Raw genomic sequence first — 16,679 nt, forward strand, 5'->3', positions numbered from 1 at the left:
CTGAGCCTTCCAAGGTAGTATTTGGGGTGGGGTTGTCTGTAACTCTTTTCACTGTTTCTAAAACCCAAAGACACACTGTTTCTCAAGATAGAACCACACAGGTCAATACAATCCTCAGTGTATTTAGCTGAAATTGTAGCAACTCAAAAGGTTAATGCTGATGATACTCATCAGAGTTTTAGATCGGCAGGTAAATCATTAAAAAACAACAGTGAGGAAAGAGATGGTTACTTAATAAATGCATATAAACAGATATTAATTATCAAGACACGAGGCTCATGGGAGGAAAGTAAGCAAGATCCGTGGGTAGAGAAAAATCTGAGATTAAATGAGGGGCTGAAAATAAGAGCACCATAAATGAAGTTTCAGAGCACAGGATCTCGATGTAAATTGCAAAATGCGAGGAACTGGATTGAAAATGTAACCTCATGCATGTGCTTTTTATAATTATGAAGTTGTACTTCAAAAGAAGCGTAATATTCACAAATGAACCTATCTACAAAACAGAAATAGGGCTTCCCCGGTGGCGCAGTGGTTGGGAGTCCGCCTGCCGATGCGGGGGATGCGGGTTCGTGCCCCGGTCCGGGAGGATCCCACATGCCACGGAGCGGCTGGGCCCGTGACCCATGGCCGCTGAGCCTGCACATCCGGAGCCCGTGCTCCGCGGCGGGAGAGGCCACAACAGTGAGGGGCCCGCATACCACAAAAACAAAAACAAAAACAGAAATAGACTCACAGACATAGAGATCAGACTTGTGGTTGCCAAGGGCAAGAAGAGGAGGGAAAGGGATGGACTGGGAGTTTAGGGTTAATAGATGCAAACTATGACATTTAGAATGGATAAACAACAAGGTTCTACCGTAGAGCACAGGGATCTCCTGGGATAAACCATAGTGAAAAAGAATATTAAAAAAAGAATGTGTATATGTGTATAGCTGAGTCACTTTTCTATACAGCAGAGACTGGCACAACATCGTCAATCAACTATACTTCAACTTAAAAATATTTTAAAAATAAGAAGTCTAATATTAAGTTAAAATATGAAATTACTGATATCCAACCATGTTGACCCACAAAAAGAACCATTCTATTATGCTTCTCTTGCGAGTGTAAATGTGTTGTTTTCCTGCTAGCACGAACAACATGCAGCCCAACCACGTGCACAAGCAATTTGGGCCATAGTAATAGTGGTGGTGGATGTATGATTAAAGCCTTACAAACTCCTCGAGAGCAATTTAATCCCCGTGTTACACATGAGGAATTAGGTCTCAGTTGGAAGAGAAAGAATGGGGATTCCCACCCAAGAATCTGCGGCTCCAACACCCATGTTATCACCACTACACTGTGTCTCTGGACAGCCCACACGGCCAAGGGGATTGCTCCCAGACTGACCGCGCTAAAACCAGCACCCATGGTCGCCATGGGGAGGGTCTTCCCCAGCCAAGTACAGACCCCAAGGGTGCATGTCCCACGTCTGCCCCCTGGGGGCAAGTCTGTGCATCGCGTCTCGTACTTCGTAGATTCCAAGAACTTAGGGGCTTAGCGAAATGAAGAGAAGGTGGCAAACTAAGTCAGCTTCCTATTCTCTGAAATGTCAGTGTTCATCACTGTCACCGCTACAGCAGTTAAGAAGCAAATGGAGTTCCCTCGGGGATGGCCTTTTATTCATCGCCACACACTTCACTGGCTTCAGATCAACAAGACAAACTTTACCTTTGCAAGAAATGCTCGTATTTCCGTCGGTACGCAAAGCCGGCCCGTCTCACCCGCAGGTGCTCCATCAGCCCCAGGTACTTGATCTGATGCCTTATGAGGAAGACATCGAACTTGCCTTTGGAAACACAGAAGGAAGAGTGACGGTGAAGGACCCTGTGGCTCTGTTTCAACCAAGGCAGACCAGAGGCTGCAAGCTGACGATATGTGGGCTGGGTCTGGCCACGAGGCATGTTTTGTTAGGTCCTAATTGTGTTTCTCTTAATGGGGGAATTTTACAGGAAAGTCTGAATTTCTGGTTTCTCTTGAAAATCCATGAGATCTGGCCATTCTGGGCCTAGAGCCCCACATGGCAACAAATGGCCCTAAGGAAGGAGGACTGCCCCTTTAGACAGGGTGTGCCCTCTCCAGCTGGCCACAGTCCCCTCCATTCCCTATTGCATTACAGCTGGTCTGCTTCACTCATTCGCTCTTCCTGCCTGGATTCTAGCCTTTGACTGTACAGCTTTGTTATGAGACCACAGCACAAGCTTAGAAAACACCCAAGTCATAGACCATTTTGGAAGATTCTTCACTGGCTGGAGAGAAGCAGTGTTGCTTCCCCTCACGTCTGAGGTCTGCTTGGCTCAGCTGTGTTAGTCCTGAAACTGGCCACGCTCTGAGCAAAGCTCACACAGGACCATGAAAGGAACCCTCCTCCTTATTCATTTGCCTTCTATTATTTAATGCAGAGTACAAGCAGCAAGCCTGTGGTGGTTTTTAGGACTTTCCCCACTGTCGTCTTGGTTTTCCGCCCAGCCTCATTTCCCTGAGCTCAGTGTTCTGAACAATTCACAACTCACTGGGTTCTTTACTCTCGTTGGGCTTGATGCAACGGATGTACGAAGGTTCCTTAGAGATGAGAATTTCCAGAAGGCTGCTCAGACTGTTTTTAAACTGAGTCCCCACCTGCAGGGAGAGAGAGAATGAGCTAAACAGACACTGTTGCTCCCCATGTATACAGAGAAGACTGGTTAAATCACAGGACTGGCCCTTTAGACCCAAACACTCGACAGACTGTTTTGCTTGTTACCTGTCACAAACTGTTTTGTCCATTAAGAGAAGGCTTTGAATGTCCTGGCCTGAGAAGCCCAAGCTCAGTCTGGTCAAGTGGAGGCTGGACAAGCATCTTTCCAGGATGCTTCCCTCACTTGGCGAATACAAAGTGAGCACCTCGTAGGAGCCAGCATTGCCGCTGAGCCAGTCACCCTCCACCACCTTCCTGTTTCCTTGTTACCAAGCTTCCTCTATGACACTCGCACTACTGTAATTTCTTTCTTTATTTGATGATACAGTAAGTCCCCTACATATGAACAAATTCCGTTCTGAGAGCACATTAAGTCCAATTTGTTCATAAGTCCAACAAAGTTAGCCTAAGTACTGAACTAACACAATCGGCTATGTAGTACCGTACTGTAATAGGTTTATAATACTTTTCACACAATAGTGAATTAAAAACAAACACAAAAAATAAGAAAACGTTTTTAATCTCACAGTACGGCACCTTGAAAAGTACAGCAGTAGAGTACAAGAGCTGGCATCCAGGGGCTGGCATGGAGTGAACAGGCAAGAAGAGTTACTGACTGGAGGAGGGAGAGGAGGTGGGAGATGGTAGAGCTGAAGGACCGTCAGCAATGGGAGATGGAGGGCAAGCTGCAATTTCACTCATGCCTGACGTTGCTGGCACGCACGTCTGCATCTTTGCAAGTTCGCAACTTGAAGGTTTGTGTGTAGGGGACTAACTGTATCTTCCTATACCATCTCCCACTAGATTGTAAACCCCACGAGGGCAGGAACACTGTCTGTTCTGTTATTGGTAGATACCCCTGTGCCCAGCACAGTGCCTGACACACAGTAGGTGCTCAATGAATGTCTGCAAATGAACACACTGGTTCTAACCTTGGAAAATATATATTTAGTAGAACATTTAGAGAGTGATACTTCCAAACAAAGGAGAGGACAGCTTAAAAAGCATAGGTAACTAAAGTACTTGCACCCTCTGGGTGATTTTTGCTACCTTTCCAATTTTACACAGACATTTCCCCCTGCCACTCACTGTTGGTGGCCTTCTCCGGTTTTCTAACTCGGCCACCCGGAAGCATTCCTTCAGGATTCTGTTTTTGGACCTGCACAGCACCTGTAGGTAAAGAGAAATGAGTACCACATTTGCTGCTTCAGAAATCATTACGGGGTCTTCAGGAAAGTTCACATAAGTGTGCACAGTGGACCAGAGCCATCTGCCTTGGGAGCACTTGAAGAAGAAGAGGGGAAAAAACACAATCATAGGGGCTTCCCTGGTGGCTCAGTGGTTGAGAGTCCGCCTGCTGATGCAGGGGACACGGGTTCGTGCCCCGGTCTGGGAAGATCCCACATGCCGCGGAGCGGCTGGGCCCGTGAGCCATGGCCGCTGAGCCTGCGCGTCCGGAGCCTGTGCTCCGCAACGGGAGAGGCCACAACAGTGAGAGGCCCGCGTACCACACACACACACACACACACACAAAAAAAAACACAATCATAGGGACTTCCCTGGTGGTACAATGATTAAGAATCCACATGCCAATGCAGGGGACACGGGTTCGAGCCCTGGTCCAGGAAGATCCCACATGCCGCGAAGCAACTAAGCCTGTGCGCCACAACTACTGAGCCTGCGCTCTAGAGTCCGTGCGCCACAACTACTAAGCCCGCGTGCCACGACTACTGAAGCCTGCGCGCTTAGAGCCCGTGCTCCGCAACAAGGGAAGCCACCGTAATGAGAGGCCCGTGCACCACAACGAAGACTCAATGCAGCCAAAAAAAATTAATTAATTAAAAAAAAAAAACACAATCATATGTAGAAGAAAATGTTCAAATACCGACTGTCCCCGACTTACGATGGTTTGACTTTACAGTGGGGTGAAAGTGATGAACATTCAATAGAAACCATACTTTGAATTTTGTTTTTTTAACTTTTCCTGGGCTTACAACACTCTCATGGTGTTGGGCAGCCCAGCAAGCCACGGCTCCCAGTCAGCCATGTGATCACCAATATACTCAAAACCATTCTGTTTTTCACTTTCAGTACAGTATTCAATCAATAACATGAGATATTCAATAATTTATTATAGAATAGGCTTTGTATTAGGTGATGTGGCCCCACTGTAGGCTAATGTAACCATTCTGAGCACCTTTAAGATGGGCTAGGCTAAGCTACGATGTTCAGCAGTTAGGTGTAGTCAATGCATTTTCAACTTATGATGTTGTCAATATATGATGGGTTTATCAGGATGTAACCCATGTAAGTTGAGGAAGATCTGTACTATATCCAGTGCTCCGTCTACTTGGTGAGGCCATCTGATTATTTTTCCTTGGACATGATGAAGCAATAATTATTTCCAGTCCAGCTAGGCTGCTACAGAACAAACCAGCTCTTTAAGAATGATCTCCAAGATACGGTGTTAAGTGAAAAAATAGCAAGATGCAGGACCACATGCATAGTGTGTATGAAAAGAAAAGAAAAAGGGACACACACACACACACACACACACACACACACACACACGTCGTGGTCTGTACCATCCCTGGGAGGATACACAATAAACTGGTTAGAACAGCTGGCTCTCAGGAGACGGACTTGTTGACATGGGTCCAAGGACATCAGCTTTGGTATGTCTGATTTTTCCTTCTGTGCATATCTTTTCAAAAATTTTAATTGGACACACACAAAAATTTTTTTTCCTTATAGCCATACGATGGAGGATGATTCAGCCTTAAAAAGGAAGGAAATTCTGACACATGCAACAACATGGATGATGCTTGACAACGTGATGCTAAGTAAAACAAGCCAGGCACAAAAGACAAATACTGTGTAATTTCACTTATATAAGTACCTAGAGTAGCCAAATTCATATACAAGGTAGAAAAGTGGTTGCCAAGGGCTGGAGGGGAGGAGGAATAAGGGAGTTAGTGGTTAATGGGTACAGAGTTCCAGTTTTGCAAGATGAAAAGAGTTCTGGAGGTGGATTGCACAACAATGGGAATGTACTTAACACAACTGAACTGTGCACTTAAAAATGATTGACATAGTAAGTTTCATATTATGCATGTGTATTTTGCCACAGTTAAAATTTAGAAAAGAATTTTTTTAAACTCACCCCAATTTTAAACTCACAGTGGCATGAGAGAGTAATTTGCAGGTAGGAAATTTTAAAAATTAGAAAGCACCCATCTCAGAAAGTACAAGGAACTTCAGCCCTGGTGGAAAAAGTGGGAGATTTAGAGATTCTTCCTGTGGGAAGCACCCTCCGTGGATGGGTTTGTGAAGGGGATGGGCAATGCCCACAGAGGGGAAAGCCACAAGGGGAACACTGTCTCCCATTTGTCCAACAGAACCTTCCACTCCAAGAGGAAGGCATCAACAGACCCACTTCACCGATGGGGAAATCTGCCATGAGACCCCCACCCCCGCCGCCAGCTGGGACAGGGTCAGGCTGAGACTCAGACCCAGAGAGCACCACCTGGAACAGACATCCAAAGTTAGGAATCGCTTATCCATCCTGAATCCCAGAGGTTGGGACAAGTGGTCCTAAAGTGGTAGAGAAAAATAGGGAAGGGCAGAAAACACTCCTGAGATGAACCGTTTGCATGTTCTCTCTGAAAATGTCTCTCTAGGTTTATTTAAGCTTTTTGTAAACCAAGCTCATTAAATACGATCCAATTTTTAAAAAACAGTTAACTATTTTAATACAAAATAAAGGCTTAAAAAAACTCAAGGTTTCTCTGATCAGTGAGGCATATGAAAACAGATGGAATTTCATTGGTAGCCCCAGGGGCATAACCTGGTTCCTGCCCCACCTTGAGATATGATCTTGAACAAGTCATGATCTCTCTGGGTCTCAGTTTCTTCATCCTTGGATTGTGTCACCCCAGTGTATTCCCACTGCTCCAAGACAAGATCTCTACTCCTCCCTGGGGACCTCATCCTGCTGAGCTCTCAATGCCCCCCCTCACTGAACACATGCTGAGCTCACCTGGGCCTCAGGGCCTTTGCACATGCTGTTCCCTCTACCTGGAGTAGCCCCGATCTTTCCAAGGCCAAGATCCTTCTCATTCAGGTTTTAGTTCAAAGTCGTCTCAACGAGGGTGTTTTCTCAGACCACTTAAACTAAATTTAAAATGTCCCTCTCAATCACAGTTCCATATTTTCTTCATAGCACTTCTCACTGATGGATAACTTAATTGTGTGTGTATTTATTCTCAGCCACTCCTCCCTCCCTCCCCACCCTGCCCCCACCCCACGATGATAAGCCTCCTTGAGAACGAGGACTGTCTTGTTCACCACTGAGACCCCAGAGCTAGCACCATGCCTGGCACACAGGAGGGACACCACACACATATGAATGGGTTTGTTGAGTCAAGTGTTCATACAGATGATCTTAAATGTCTGTTCCGGCCATGATATGCTGGAGTTCTAATTTAATGCATGGAAGAGAAAAATCCAGAAAGTCAAATCTATCCCAAAGTCAGTATCACACGTGATATCTCATAACCATCAGAAATACATATACTTAAGTTTCAGACTTACTTCTTTCAGATGTCTGTAGAGGAGATCATTGTTTTTTTCCAAGAATCCTGTAAAACATTGAATAAGAAATCCCTGAATCAATGTTTTTGAGTAAAAATACAATTCCATCCCAACTGATTGTAAAGGGAAATTCTAAAAATAATCTTTTAGGATTAGAGTTTCTCAGCCTTGGCAATACTGACATTTGGGGCTGGATCATTCTTTGTTTTGGGGGCTGTCCTGTGTATTGTGGATGTTTAGCAGCAACCCTGGCCTCTACCCACTAGATGCCAGATCTCTAGACACTGCTAGATGTCCCTGGGGGATAACTCCATCCTTGGTCAAGAACCAAGTCCTCAGAACTGACCTATAGCTCACATGCTACACGCTAAACCCCGATGAGCTATCACATGAATGTAGAGTCTTTACACTGAGTATTGTACACGTGCCCTAGTAAAGAACTACACATACAATGAATGACATTGAAACAATGGAAGGGAGCTGATTTCCAAGGGCAGCCAGGTGAGACTATGTAGATGAATGAGAAAATCACCCCCACCACTGACAAAAATCAAGCACAAGCACTTGGACCAGTGGTACCCAATGGCATCAAAGGAAGACACATTATTTCCAATTTTAAAACTTGGCTTATCAATGCTCACTTAAAACCTAGCCAGTTAGTAATTAAATTAGTAACTAGATGGCATTATAAAGTCAAAACCAGCTAAAGATGACATGCATCAGGAAAAAAAAAAAGATGCATTGGCAATGTCTAAGATACAACCTTTTTAGATGACAATTTGGACTTATCAAAACTAACATTTTTATTGGGGTAAAACATACATAACATAAAATTTACCATTTAAACTATCTTTAAGCGTACAGTTCAGTGGCGTTAGGTGAATTCATATCGTTGTGCAACCATCCATCCATCTCCAGAACACTTTTCTTTTTCCCCAACTGAAAATTTGTACTGGTCCGACACTAACTCCGCATTCCTCCTCGCTGAAGCCCCTGATAACCCCTACTCTACTTTCTGTCTTTATGAATTTGACTACGTACCTCACGTAAGCGGAATGGATCTGTCCTTTCGTGTTTGGCTTCTTTCACTTAGCATAATGTTTTCAAGGTGCATCCATGTTGCAGCAGGTGTCAGAATGTCTTACCTTTTTAAGCCTGAATAATGTTCCATCGAAAGGATAGAATACATTTTGTTTATCCGTTCATCCATCGATGGACACTTGAGTTGCTTCCACCTTTAGGCTATTGTGAATAATGCTCCTAGGTACATGGGTATACAAATATCTGTTCGTGTTCCTGCTTTCAGTTCTTTTGATAGAATCTTTAACCTAGCAATGCCACTTCTGGGGATTTATCCTAGGTATATAATGTGCACAAATTGGCTAAGTGGAATAGACAAAAGTGTCAAACACACCAGTGTTTACAAGAGACAAAGCTGGAAACAACCAGAGGCCATCAAACAGATGACAGGACACAGCCCCACAGGGAGTACCTGTAGCTTTTCAGAAGAAATGCAGAGGAATCTGTTTCTTGCTATGGAGAGCAAATGCAGGTCTGGAGGCAAGAGGCCTGGGTGTGTGACCTTGGTCAAGTTATTTAACTTCTCTGAGTTCACTGCCTCATAGATTAAAAGGGGGCTAATAAGGCTACCCACCTCACAGGGTGGTTCTGTAAGGTCAAAACGAGCAACAGAGGTAAAGCATTTGGGACAGTGCCTGGCCCATAGTGAGAGCTCAATGAATATTAGTTGGAGTCCAAATGATTGCCAATATCCATTAAATGAAAAATGCAAAAGAGATAACACAAAATAACAATCTGTGCTATTTAGATGTGTGTGTGTGTGTGCACACGTGCACGTCCCCACGTGTGTAAGTATATGCATAAGACATTTGTATTTTCCAGTTAGTTCTTGTATTTACCTCAGGGAGAGACTAAGAATAAAAGGGGTTTTTAGTTTTCCTTTTGTACTTTTCTGTACTGTCAGAAATTTCTAGCCTTGCATGTGTATTACTTTATTCTTTAAACAAAAATCAATAAGTTATATACATAGAGAGATTTGTCCTATTTAAAAAGTTTTTTCTTTTTTATACCACTCTGTACTTAAGGGAAAAAACCCAATACACAGTATTTTACTTTTTAAAGATTTTTTAGCAAAATAAACTTATTTAGAAGTAAAAATTATCTAGAACCTAAAGCAGAAGTGACAAAAGAAAGTGTTTGAAAAATTCTTTGAAAAAAATGTTCACAGCAGCATTATTTATAATAGCGAAAAAGAGGAAACAACCCAAATGCCCATCAACTGATGAAGGGATAAACAAAATGTGGTGTAACCATGCAATGGAATATTATTTGGCAATTAAACAGGAATGACAACGTGGATGAACCCTGAAAACATTATACATTATATAAGTGAAAGAAGCCAGACACAGAAGTCCACATGTTGTGTGATTCCATTTCTATGAAATGTCCAGAATAGGCAAATCTACAGAGACAGAAAGTAGACTGGTTTGTTGCCTAGGGCTGGGGGAGAGGGGCTGGGCGAAAATAGGGAGTGACTGCTAATGAGTAAAGGGGCTCTTCTTGGGGTGATGGGGAAATGTTCTAAAACAGAATGTGGCGATAACTGCACAATTGCAGAGTGAATATACTAAAAACTGTTGAACTGTACACTTTAAACGGGTGAAATAGATGCTATGTGAATTATCACAATAAAGTGGTTATATATAAAAGTAAAAACTTTTAAAATACTTTTAAAATGGCGTATTTGCACGCGGGGCTAGGGAACATTTGAGACAGATGTGCAGCATTTTTTCAGTGGACTCGGGGGCACCTGCATGGCTGTGACCTGTAACCTGTGCCCCACAGACACTCACCCTTGGTGCAGTATGTGACCTCTCCTGCATAGTGGAAGAGCCGGAACTCCATCCAGCCAATCCTCTTTCTGCCCTTTGGACCTGCCAGCTTCCGGCTGCAGCAAGACAGAAATAGACACGAACTGAAACTTTCTACATCACTGCCACAAAATGCACCAACATATAAAGCAAAAGAGTTGTTTAGGATTGTGACAATCAGCTGGAGTCCGGCACTGAAAGCTAACCGCAAAGGGCAGCTCCCAGGAAACCTCGCCTCCGATTTCTTCTGGCTACAGACCAAGGTCTCTCTAAAATTAGATCCTTCCTTCTCATTAGCACCGAGGAATGGAAAAAAAAATACATGAGTCACAGAAACACATTTATTTGTACAATGAAATAACTTCCATTTTTCTAGGTGATGCCTAAAAGTCAGTTTTACTACTTTACATTTTTATGATGCTGAGAGACTAAAATACTGATGAAATATTGTTTTTCAGATCCTGGTGATCCATAATCTTTTATAAATTTTTTGAAATGTATATACATATATATTATGTACACACGTATCCCAAGTGCACAGCTCAATGAATTTTTGCAAACTGAATTCTTCTGTGTGACTCGCATCAGATCAAGAGACAGAACATTACTAGTCACTGAGAACCCCCAACCTTGAGCCCTCTCCAGGTACAGCCTGACAGCTAACAGAAGAGGTTGTTTTTACCTGGTTTGATATTTCATAGAAATGGAACCATATAGTATGTACTCTTTTGTGTCTGATTTCTCTTGATTACATGCTTTTGTGATTTACCTACATCATTACATGTATTATAGATTGTTCATTCTCATGGCCATATATTATCCCATTTGTGAAGATCTTACAACTTATTTTCCCATTCTTGATTCATATACTTATCCAGTTCCACTTATTTATCCTTTCAATAGTCTATAAGTCACTACAATAGTCTAATAGTCACTACAATTTACTGAATCTTTGCTATGGCCAGAAATTACACTAGGTGATTTATGTAGTCATTTACAATGCTATATGGTAGGTATATTAATTATCCCATCTTGTAGAAGGGGAAACTCAAGCTCAGGAGTATTGCTTGCCCAAAGTCACATGTCTAATAAGTGGCTGAACAGGGATTCATAACCAGCTCCCTACGACTCCAGAGCACATGCCCTTAAATTCTCTCCTCCTTGTCTCAAAGACTATGTTAAATTTCTAGTTGATTTTCTGGGGTGCTGTAAATGCTCTATGTCTTCATCTGTGGGATGGTGATGTGGGTACACACAAATACCATAATTCATCTGGTTGCACAATTCAGATCTACATACACCACCGCATGAATTTTATACCTGAATTAAGAAGAGACATTTCATGCATGTGGACATGTCCAAAATGAAATGATGATGAATAAAGACACAAAATCTTAAAAAAAAATTCTACTTGGAATTCACATGAGCTTGACCCCTACCAACAAAAGTTGTGCAGTTGGCGTATCATCATATTTCTAGGAATGAAGAAGTATCTGTACTCTTGGAGAGCACTGTCCATATATCCAAGATAACGTAGATACAGTTGACCCTTGAACAACATGGGGTTTAGGGGCACCGACTTCCACGCAGTCAAAAATTTGTGTATAACTCATAGCTGGCCTTCCGTATCCATGGATTCAACCAACAGGGGATGGGATCACGTAATACTGTAAGTATTTACTATTGAAAAAAAAAAACCCATGTATAAGTGGCCCCACGCCGTTAAAACTCGTGTTGTTCGAAGGTCAACTCTACATGACCTTCCCCCATGCAGCAGCCTCGCAAGGAGACACCTACGTTTGGAAGTGTGCGTGCTTGCCCACTTTCTCTTCCAGTCTCTCCAGGAAACTCAAGTCTGTAGCAGGACCAGGACGAATACATTCTTCATCCTACAAAACAGAAACAGAAGTCTCTGTTCATGGCACCACCCTCCATCAATTCCAAGTTTAAATGCTTCCACCAGCTGGGGCAAAATGTAGTGGATTGAAATATATCATCTCACACAAGTTTGGGTGAACATTTCTGGGGGAGGAAGGGTAATCCATCACACGTACTCAGCTTCTCAAATCTGATCAGGGAACCTTGGAACCAGAGAGACTGGAAATTTCCATGAAAAGTCAACTCTCCCACCTGTCTGACACCTGTGTCCAAAGTCTTCCCAGGGACACTTCGCAGCTTTCATAACCAGCTGAAACACTCAACTTCATTGTCTCTTAACCACTCGTAACCAGCTGGCCAAGAACATACCCTCTTTGACTAGGAGCAAAGCCCTCAGGGAAAGCGAGCCGTAAAACTAGTTGAGTCTAACCTTTCCTATTTCACAAGCTATGTCTATTTCCTGTTTTGGGTCCTCAACAGTGATAACATTTAATTGACCATCTTAAAAAAAATGAATCAACCCTGTAGCTTTTATTAAAACAACAAAAAAGCTGGGTTCATGTTGCAGAAACAATTCTTACAAAGCAACATTTCTATGCTTTCTGATTCCATCTATGGCAAACCAAATAGAAACAAGTACTTACTACTAAGGTATTTTAAAATACTAGGCTAGCAATCTGTAGGCACGTTGAACGTACATGTACTAGCTTACGTCAGTCTGTGCTTCCTGGACGTCCACGCAGCTTGTCCCCACCTTCAGGTCTTTGCTCGAATGTCACCTTCTCAGAGAATCCTTCCTAGACCATCTTACCTAAAATTGAACCTCCCTCCCCAGCACATCTAATCTTTCCTGCTTTTCTCTCCATTGCACAATCTGTGCATTTTGCCAATCCACCTGTTTGTTGTTAGTCTCTCCATGCGAGAATTTAAAGCCTCTGAGTGCAGCTGTTTTGACCTGTTTTGTCCACTGCCATGTCTCAAAGCACAAGGCAGAATCCTGGCACAAAGTAAGCATTCAATAGGTATTTGTTGAACAGATAGATTCTGAATGCTTGCCACGCACCAGGTATAGTTCTAAGCCCTCTGCATGTATTATTTCGCTTAATTTGTCCTTACAGCTCCTCTCTGAGGTAAGTGCTGTTATCACTGGACCCACTGAAAGATGATGAAATTGGAGCTCAGAGAGGTTAAGACACCTACCTAAGCTTACACAGCTAATAAGCAGTAGGGCTGGGATTTGAATCGAGATGGTGCCCATGTTCCTGGCGACTACAGTCACCACCCATCAATGTCCCTGCTGTGCTTCAGAATCATTAACAGGGAGGCAAACCGTAGTACAGATGATCCTGAATGGAAGGCAAGGCAGGGAAGTCATTTCTCACTGGCCTTCAGAATTTGTTAGAGACGTTGATGTTTGAAGTGGAACAATCGTGGATTCGAGGACCCTGATGTTCTCAGAAGTCACAATAGTTCAAAACAAGGTCACAGGCTCACCTCACAGAGCCTCAACTCAGGATCCATGGATATTCTCTATAAAGCCTTCCTTTAAGTCTTCTGGCTCCCTGCTCAGTGCTAAGCATGAAAGCAGCCCCTCCCCCAAGTGCCTAAACCAGGTCCCCAGTTCCCTGGCTCATCCTGCCATGTCTGTCAAAGAGAAACACGCATGCTTTGATGATAAAAGGTCTTTCCTTGTGATCTCCTGATGGGCTACAATTTAGGTCTGTGAATCTGAACAAGAGGGGGACGCTTGGCCTAAAGCCTAGAGCAAACATTCAGCAAAAAAGTTCAACTTGCATCCTTCAATAATCCAGTGGATTTCACTCTTAACCCTTTGTAAGCCTGGGGAAAAGATCTTCCGGGTATTGTAAATACCATTGAACGGGCCCCAAATCAATGTTAATTTTCTCACCAGAATGGAAATGATTCCCTTATGTCTCTCTTCTACCAAGTCACAGATGATCTTGTTGTTGAAATACTGAATTGGCTCCCACTAAAATAACAAAGAGGAAAAAAATTCTCCAAGAAGGATTAAGATGAACATCAAATATAATTCTTTTAAAGTGATTTCCCAACTGTTTCTCCCAAATCTGATTTTTATCTCTAACATTTCAAAAAGAATACTTGCTGAATATCAAAATAAATTCCCACGAAGGAGTGAAAAATAATCCTTAGAACTAATCCGGAAAAATCTCCAATGAAATAATATTTCTCAAGTAAATGTCTTTTGCTAGGTTAAGAAATCAAATGAGGAGAAAACATCGAAACATTTACCTCTATACCTTCCATTTCATATTCTGCCTGTTCCGCTTTTAGGGTTCTCTCAATTAATAGTTGCTGGAGTTTCTCATTGCAGTAATTTATACAGAACTGTTCAAAACTAGAGGTGCAAAAGATTTAAGTAACTAAAGCTACGTGAGTAGACCAAGTTTTAAAAAATTGCTTTTACTTATTTTTAAGGATGCTTTTCCATACAGAAAAACCAAAGCCCTTATTAAACAAATAATTTACTAAATAGATCAGAAGAGTCAAGCTAAAAGACATTTGCATTTTTTATAGTTATTCCGGTTCTAGAAAAGTCTATTAGGTAGGGGCTCTGCAAATCTGGAGAATTTCTAGAAATAGGAAAATGAATTCCAATAACATCAGAGATGCCATAAACCAGACTCAGACCTTAAAGAAAAACAAAGAACCAGTGGGTAACAACGAACTCACCCATTCTTGTCAAAGACTTCAAACCCATAGATATCCAGCAATCCAATCACAGTTTTCCCAGTGAAATCCTAGTCAATGTAACACACACCATTAATCGTTAAGGTTGTTTACTCTGTGACCCTCAAAACCTGGTAGCTGTCCCGGAATCTGGGACTTGGCTATAAATCTCATGCCTTCTCTCTCCAGCAATGGCTCACAGAAGAACCTTAGGGTAGAAATAATTTTCCCAGCCTGCCTCCTCCTGCCTGCGGCCTCCCCAGATCCCATCCCAGCTTCCTTATCCATTACCGGAGCAGTGAAACCTTCATCTTCTGATTCACTTCCTTGCTTCAGCCCTCTTCAGCCTCCCAATCCCACATTCAACCCCAAAAAAAAGAAGAAGAAGAAAGAGATAGAGAAAGAGGAAGAGAAAAGAAGAGGAAGAGAAAAAAAAAAAGAAAACAAGGAAGGAAGGGAGAGAGGGAGGGAAGGAAAGAAGGAAGCTATAAACAGCAGGAAGGAGATGTTTCTCCAGGAGAGAGGGCAGATACTTTGGATATCATTTTCAACAGAGGACAAAGTGTTGTCCCGCAAGGATGGCCATTTAAAGAGAGCATGCCTTTTTTTTTTGTTTTTATTAAGGGACACAATTTAACATTGTATATGATGTACTGAGTCAATGTATCCAAATCTGTCCTTTGCATGCTTCCTCCGTGAGTCTCGCCACATCTATGTACCCCGTTGCCCTCATATCGTCATTTCCTTAATTTCCAGCTTTGAGTAAACTCCCTTTTTAATTTAAATAACTCCACTTAAAAAGGAAACATGCCCATGGGGTAAATTCGAAGGAGTCAGCCTGTTTTTTCTTATACACATTAAAATGTACCGTTAAAAGGAAAAGCTTCTGTGTATACTTAAAGCCACCTGGCATACTTGAAATGCTGTGTGTCCCACACTTGGGGACACCCAGCCAAGATCATTCAGCATGCATTTTTGTGAGCCTACTGTGTGCTAGACACTGGAAATGCAGACGTGAAAAGACACCATCCCTGCCCACCAGGAGCGTACAGTCAATTCTCACAAATTCTTTAAAGAGGTTGGTTATAAGACATTACCATGTTAGTGAGCACATTACCCAATGTGTGTGGACCAACCTTGTTCACTAAGGAGGAATTGATTTTGTTGACCAGCCAAGTAAATGTTCGTCCGTAAACAGCCTTTGCCATTGCATCTCTAGCGTAGGCAGAGAGTTCTAGCGTCAGTGGGCATATCACCTGAGAAGAACAACAGGTACATCTTTACAGAGGTTAAAATAATTAAAAGGCCTCCTGAGTGTTCAACCTAGGCTTTAAAGATGACTAGGGAAGGATACTTGCTGGGGAAAGATGCGCCTCCCGCCTGTGCTGTTTATGCTATTTCTTGAGCGCCAGGCCCTGTGCTGATACATAGCCATGACTGAGACAAACAGTTCCAGCCTTTGTGGGCTCACATTTGGCAGGGGGACATTCAACAAGTCACACAAAGAAGCGTCATGTTGCTCTCAAGCTGAGAGTGACAAGTGCTATAAGGAGATACATATGGTGCTTCAGGGGAGGGGTGGGATGAGCAGGGAAAGGACTCTGAAGAAATGATCCCTGGGAACTGAAGGATAAGGCAGGGTTAACTACAAGAAGCATAGGGAAAAGTGTTCCAGCAGAGGGAACAGCATATGCAAAGACTGTGGAGGGAAGGCAGGGCGAGTGTGAGGCACAGAGAGCTTGTGATGGTGGGATGTTGGGGGTTGGGGAAGTTAAGGCAGGAGATGCTGCCAGAAGCCGGACCACACAGGACCTGGTGGGGAGGATTCAGGAGTCTGGCCTCCCCTAGGGCCACCATCCTGCTGGCAGCAGTGGTGGGAAGGGCAGGTA

At 43.0% G+C, this 16,679-nt stretch overlaps 1 protein-coding gene across 1 annotated transcript in view; it reads right to left on the bottom strand.

Moving 5' to 3' along the window:
- The window catches only part of MYO1H (myosin IH), a 43,724-nt gene that overhangs the window by 14,050 nt on the left and 12,995 nt on the right, over window positions 1-16,679 (bottom strand). Inside the window, exons 9-18 of the mRNA XM_089894595.1 lie at window positions 15,927-16,046; window positions 14,794-14,861; window positions 14,353-14,458; window positions 13,991-14,071; window positions 12,001-12,092; window positions 10,186-10,280; window positions 7,313-7,359; window positions 3,809-3,889; window positions 2,556-2,661; window positions 1,714-1,831 (exon numbers count right to left, since the gene is read on the bottom strand). Of these exons, the coding sequence (XP_089750721.1) occupies window positions 1,714-1,831; window positions 2,556-2,661; window positions 3,809-3,889; window positions 7,313-7,359; window positions 10,186-10,280; window positions 12,001-12,092; window positions 13,991-14,071; window positions 14,353-14,458; window positions 14,794-14,861; window positions 15,927-16,046 (914 nt within the window). The remainder of the gene's footprint in view (window positions 1-1,713; window positions 1,832-2,555; window positions 2,662-3,808; window positions 3,890-7,312; window positions 7,360-10,185; window positions 10,281-12,000; window positions 12,093-13,990; window positions 14,072-14,352; window positions 14,459-14,793; window positions 14,862-15,926; window positions 16,047-16,679) is intronic.

Source organism: Delphinapterus leucas, chromosome 14 (assembly GCF_059928025.1).
Source record: "Delphinapterus leucas isolate spDelLeu-1000000601 "Yukka" chromosome 14, BTC_Dleu_Yukka2, whole genome shotgun sequence".
NCBI lineage: Eukaryota > Metazoa > Chordata > Mammalia > Artiodactyla > Monodontidae > Delphinapterus > Delphinapterus leucas.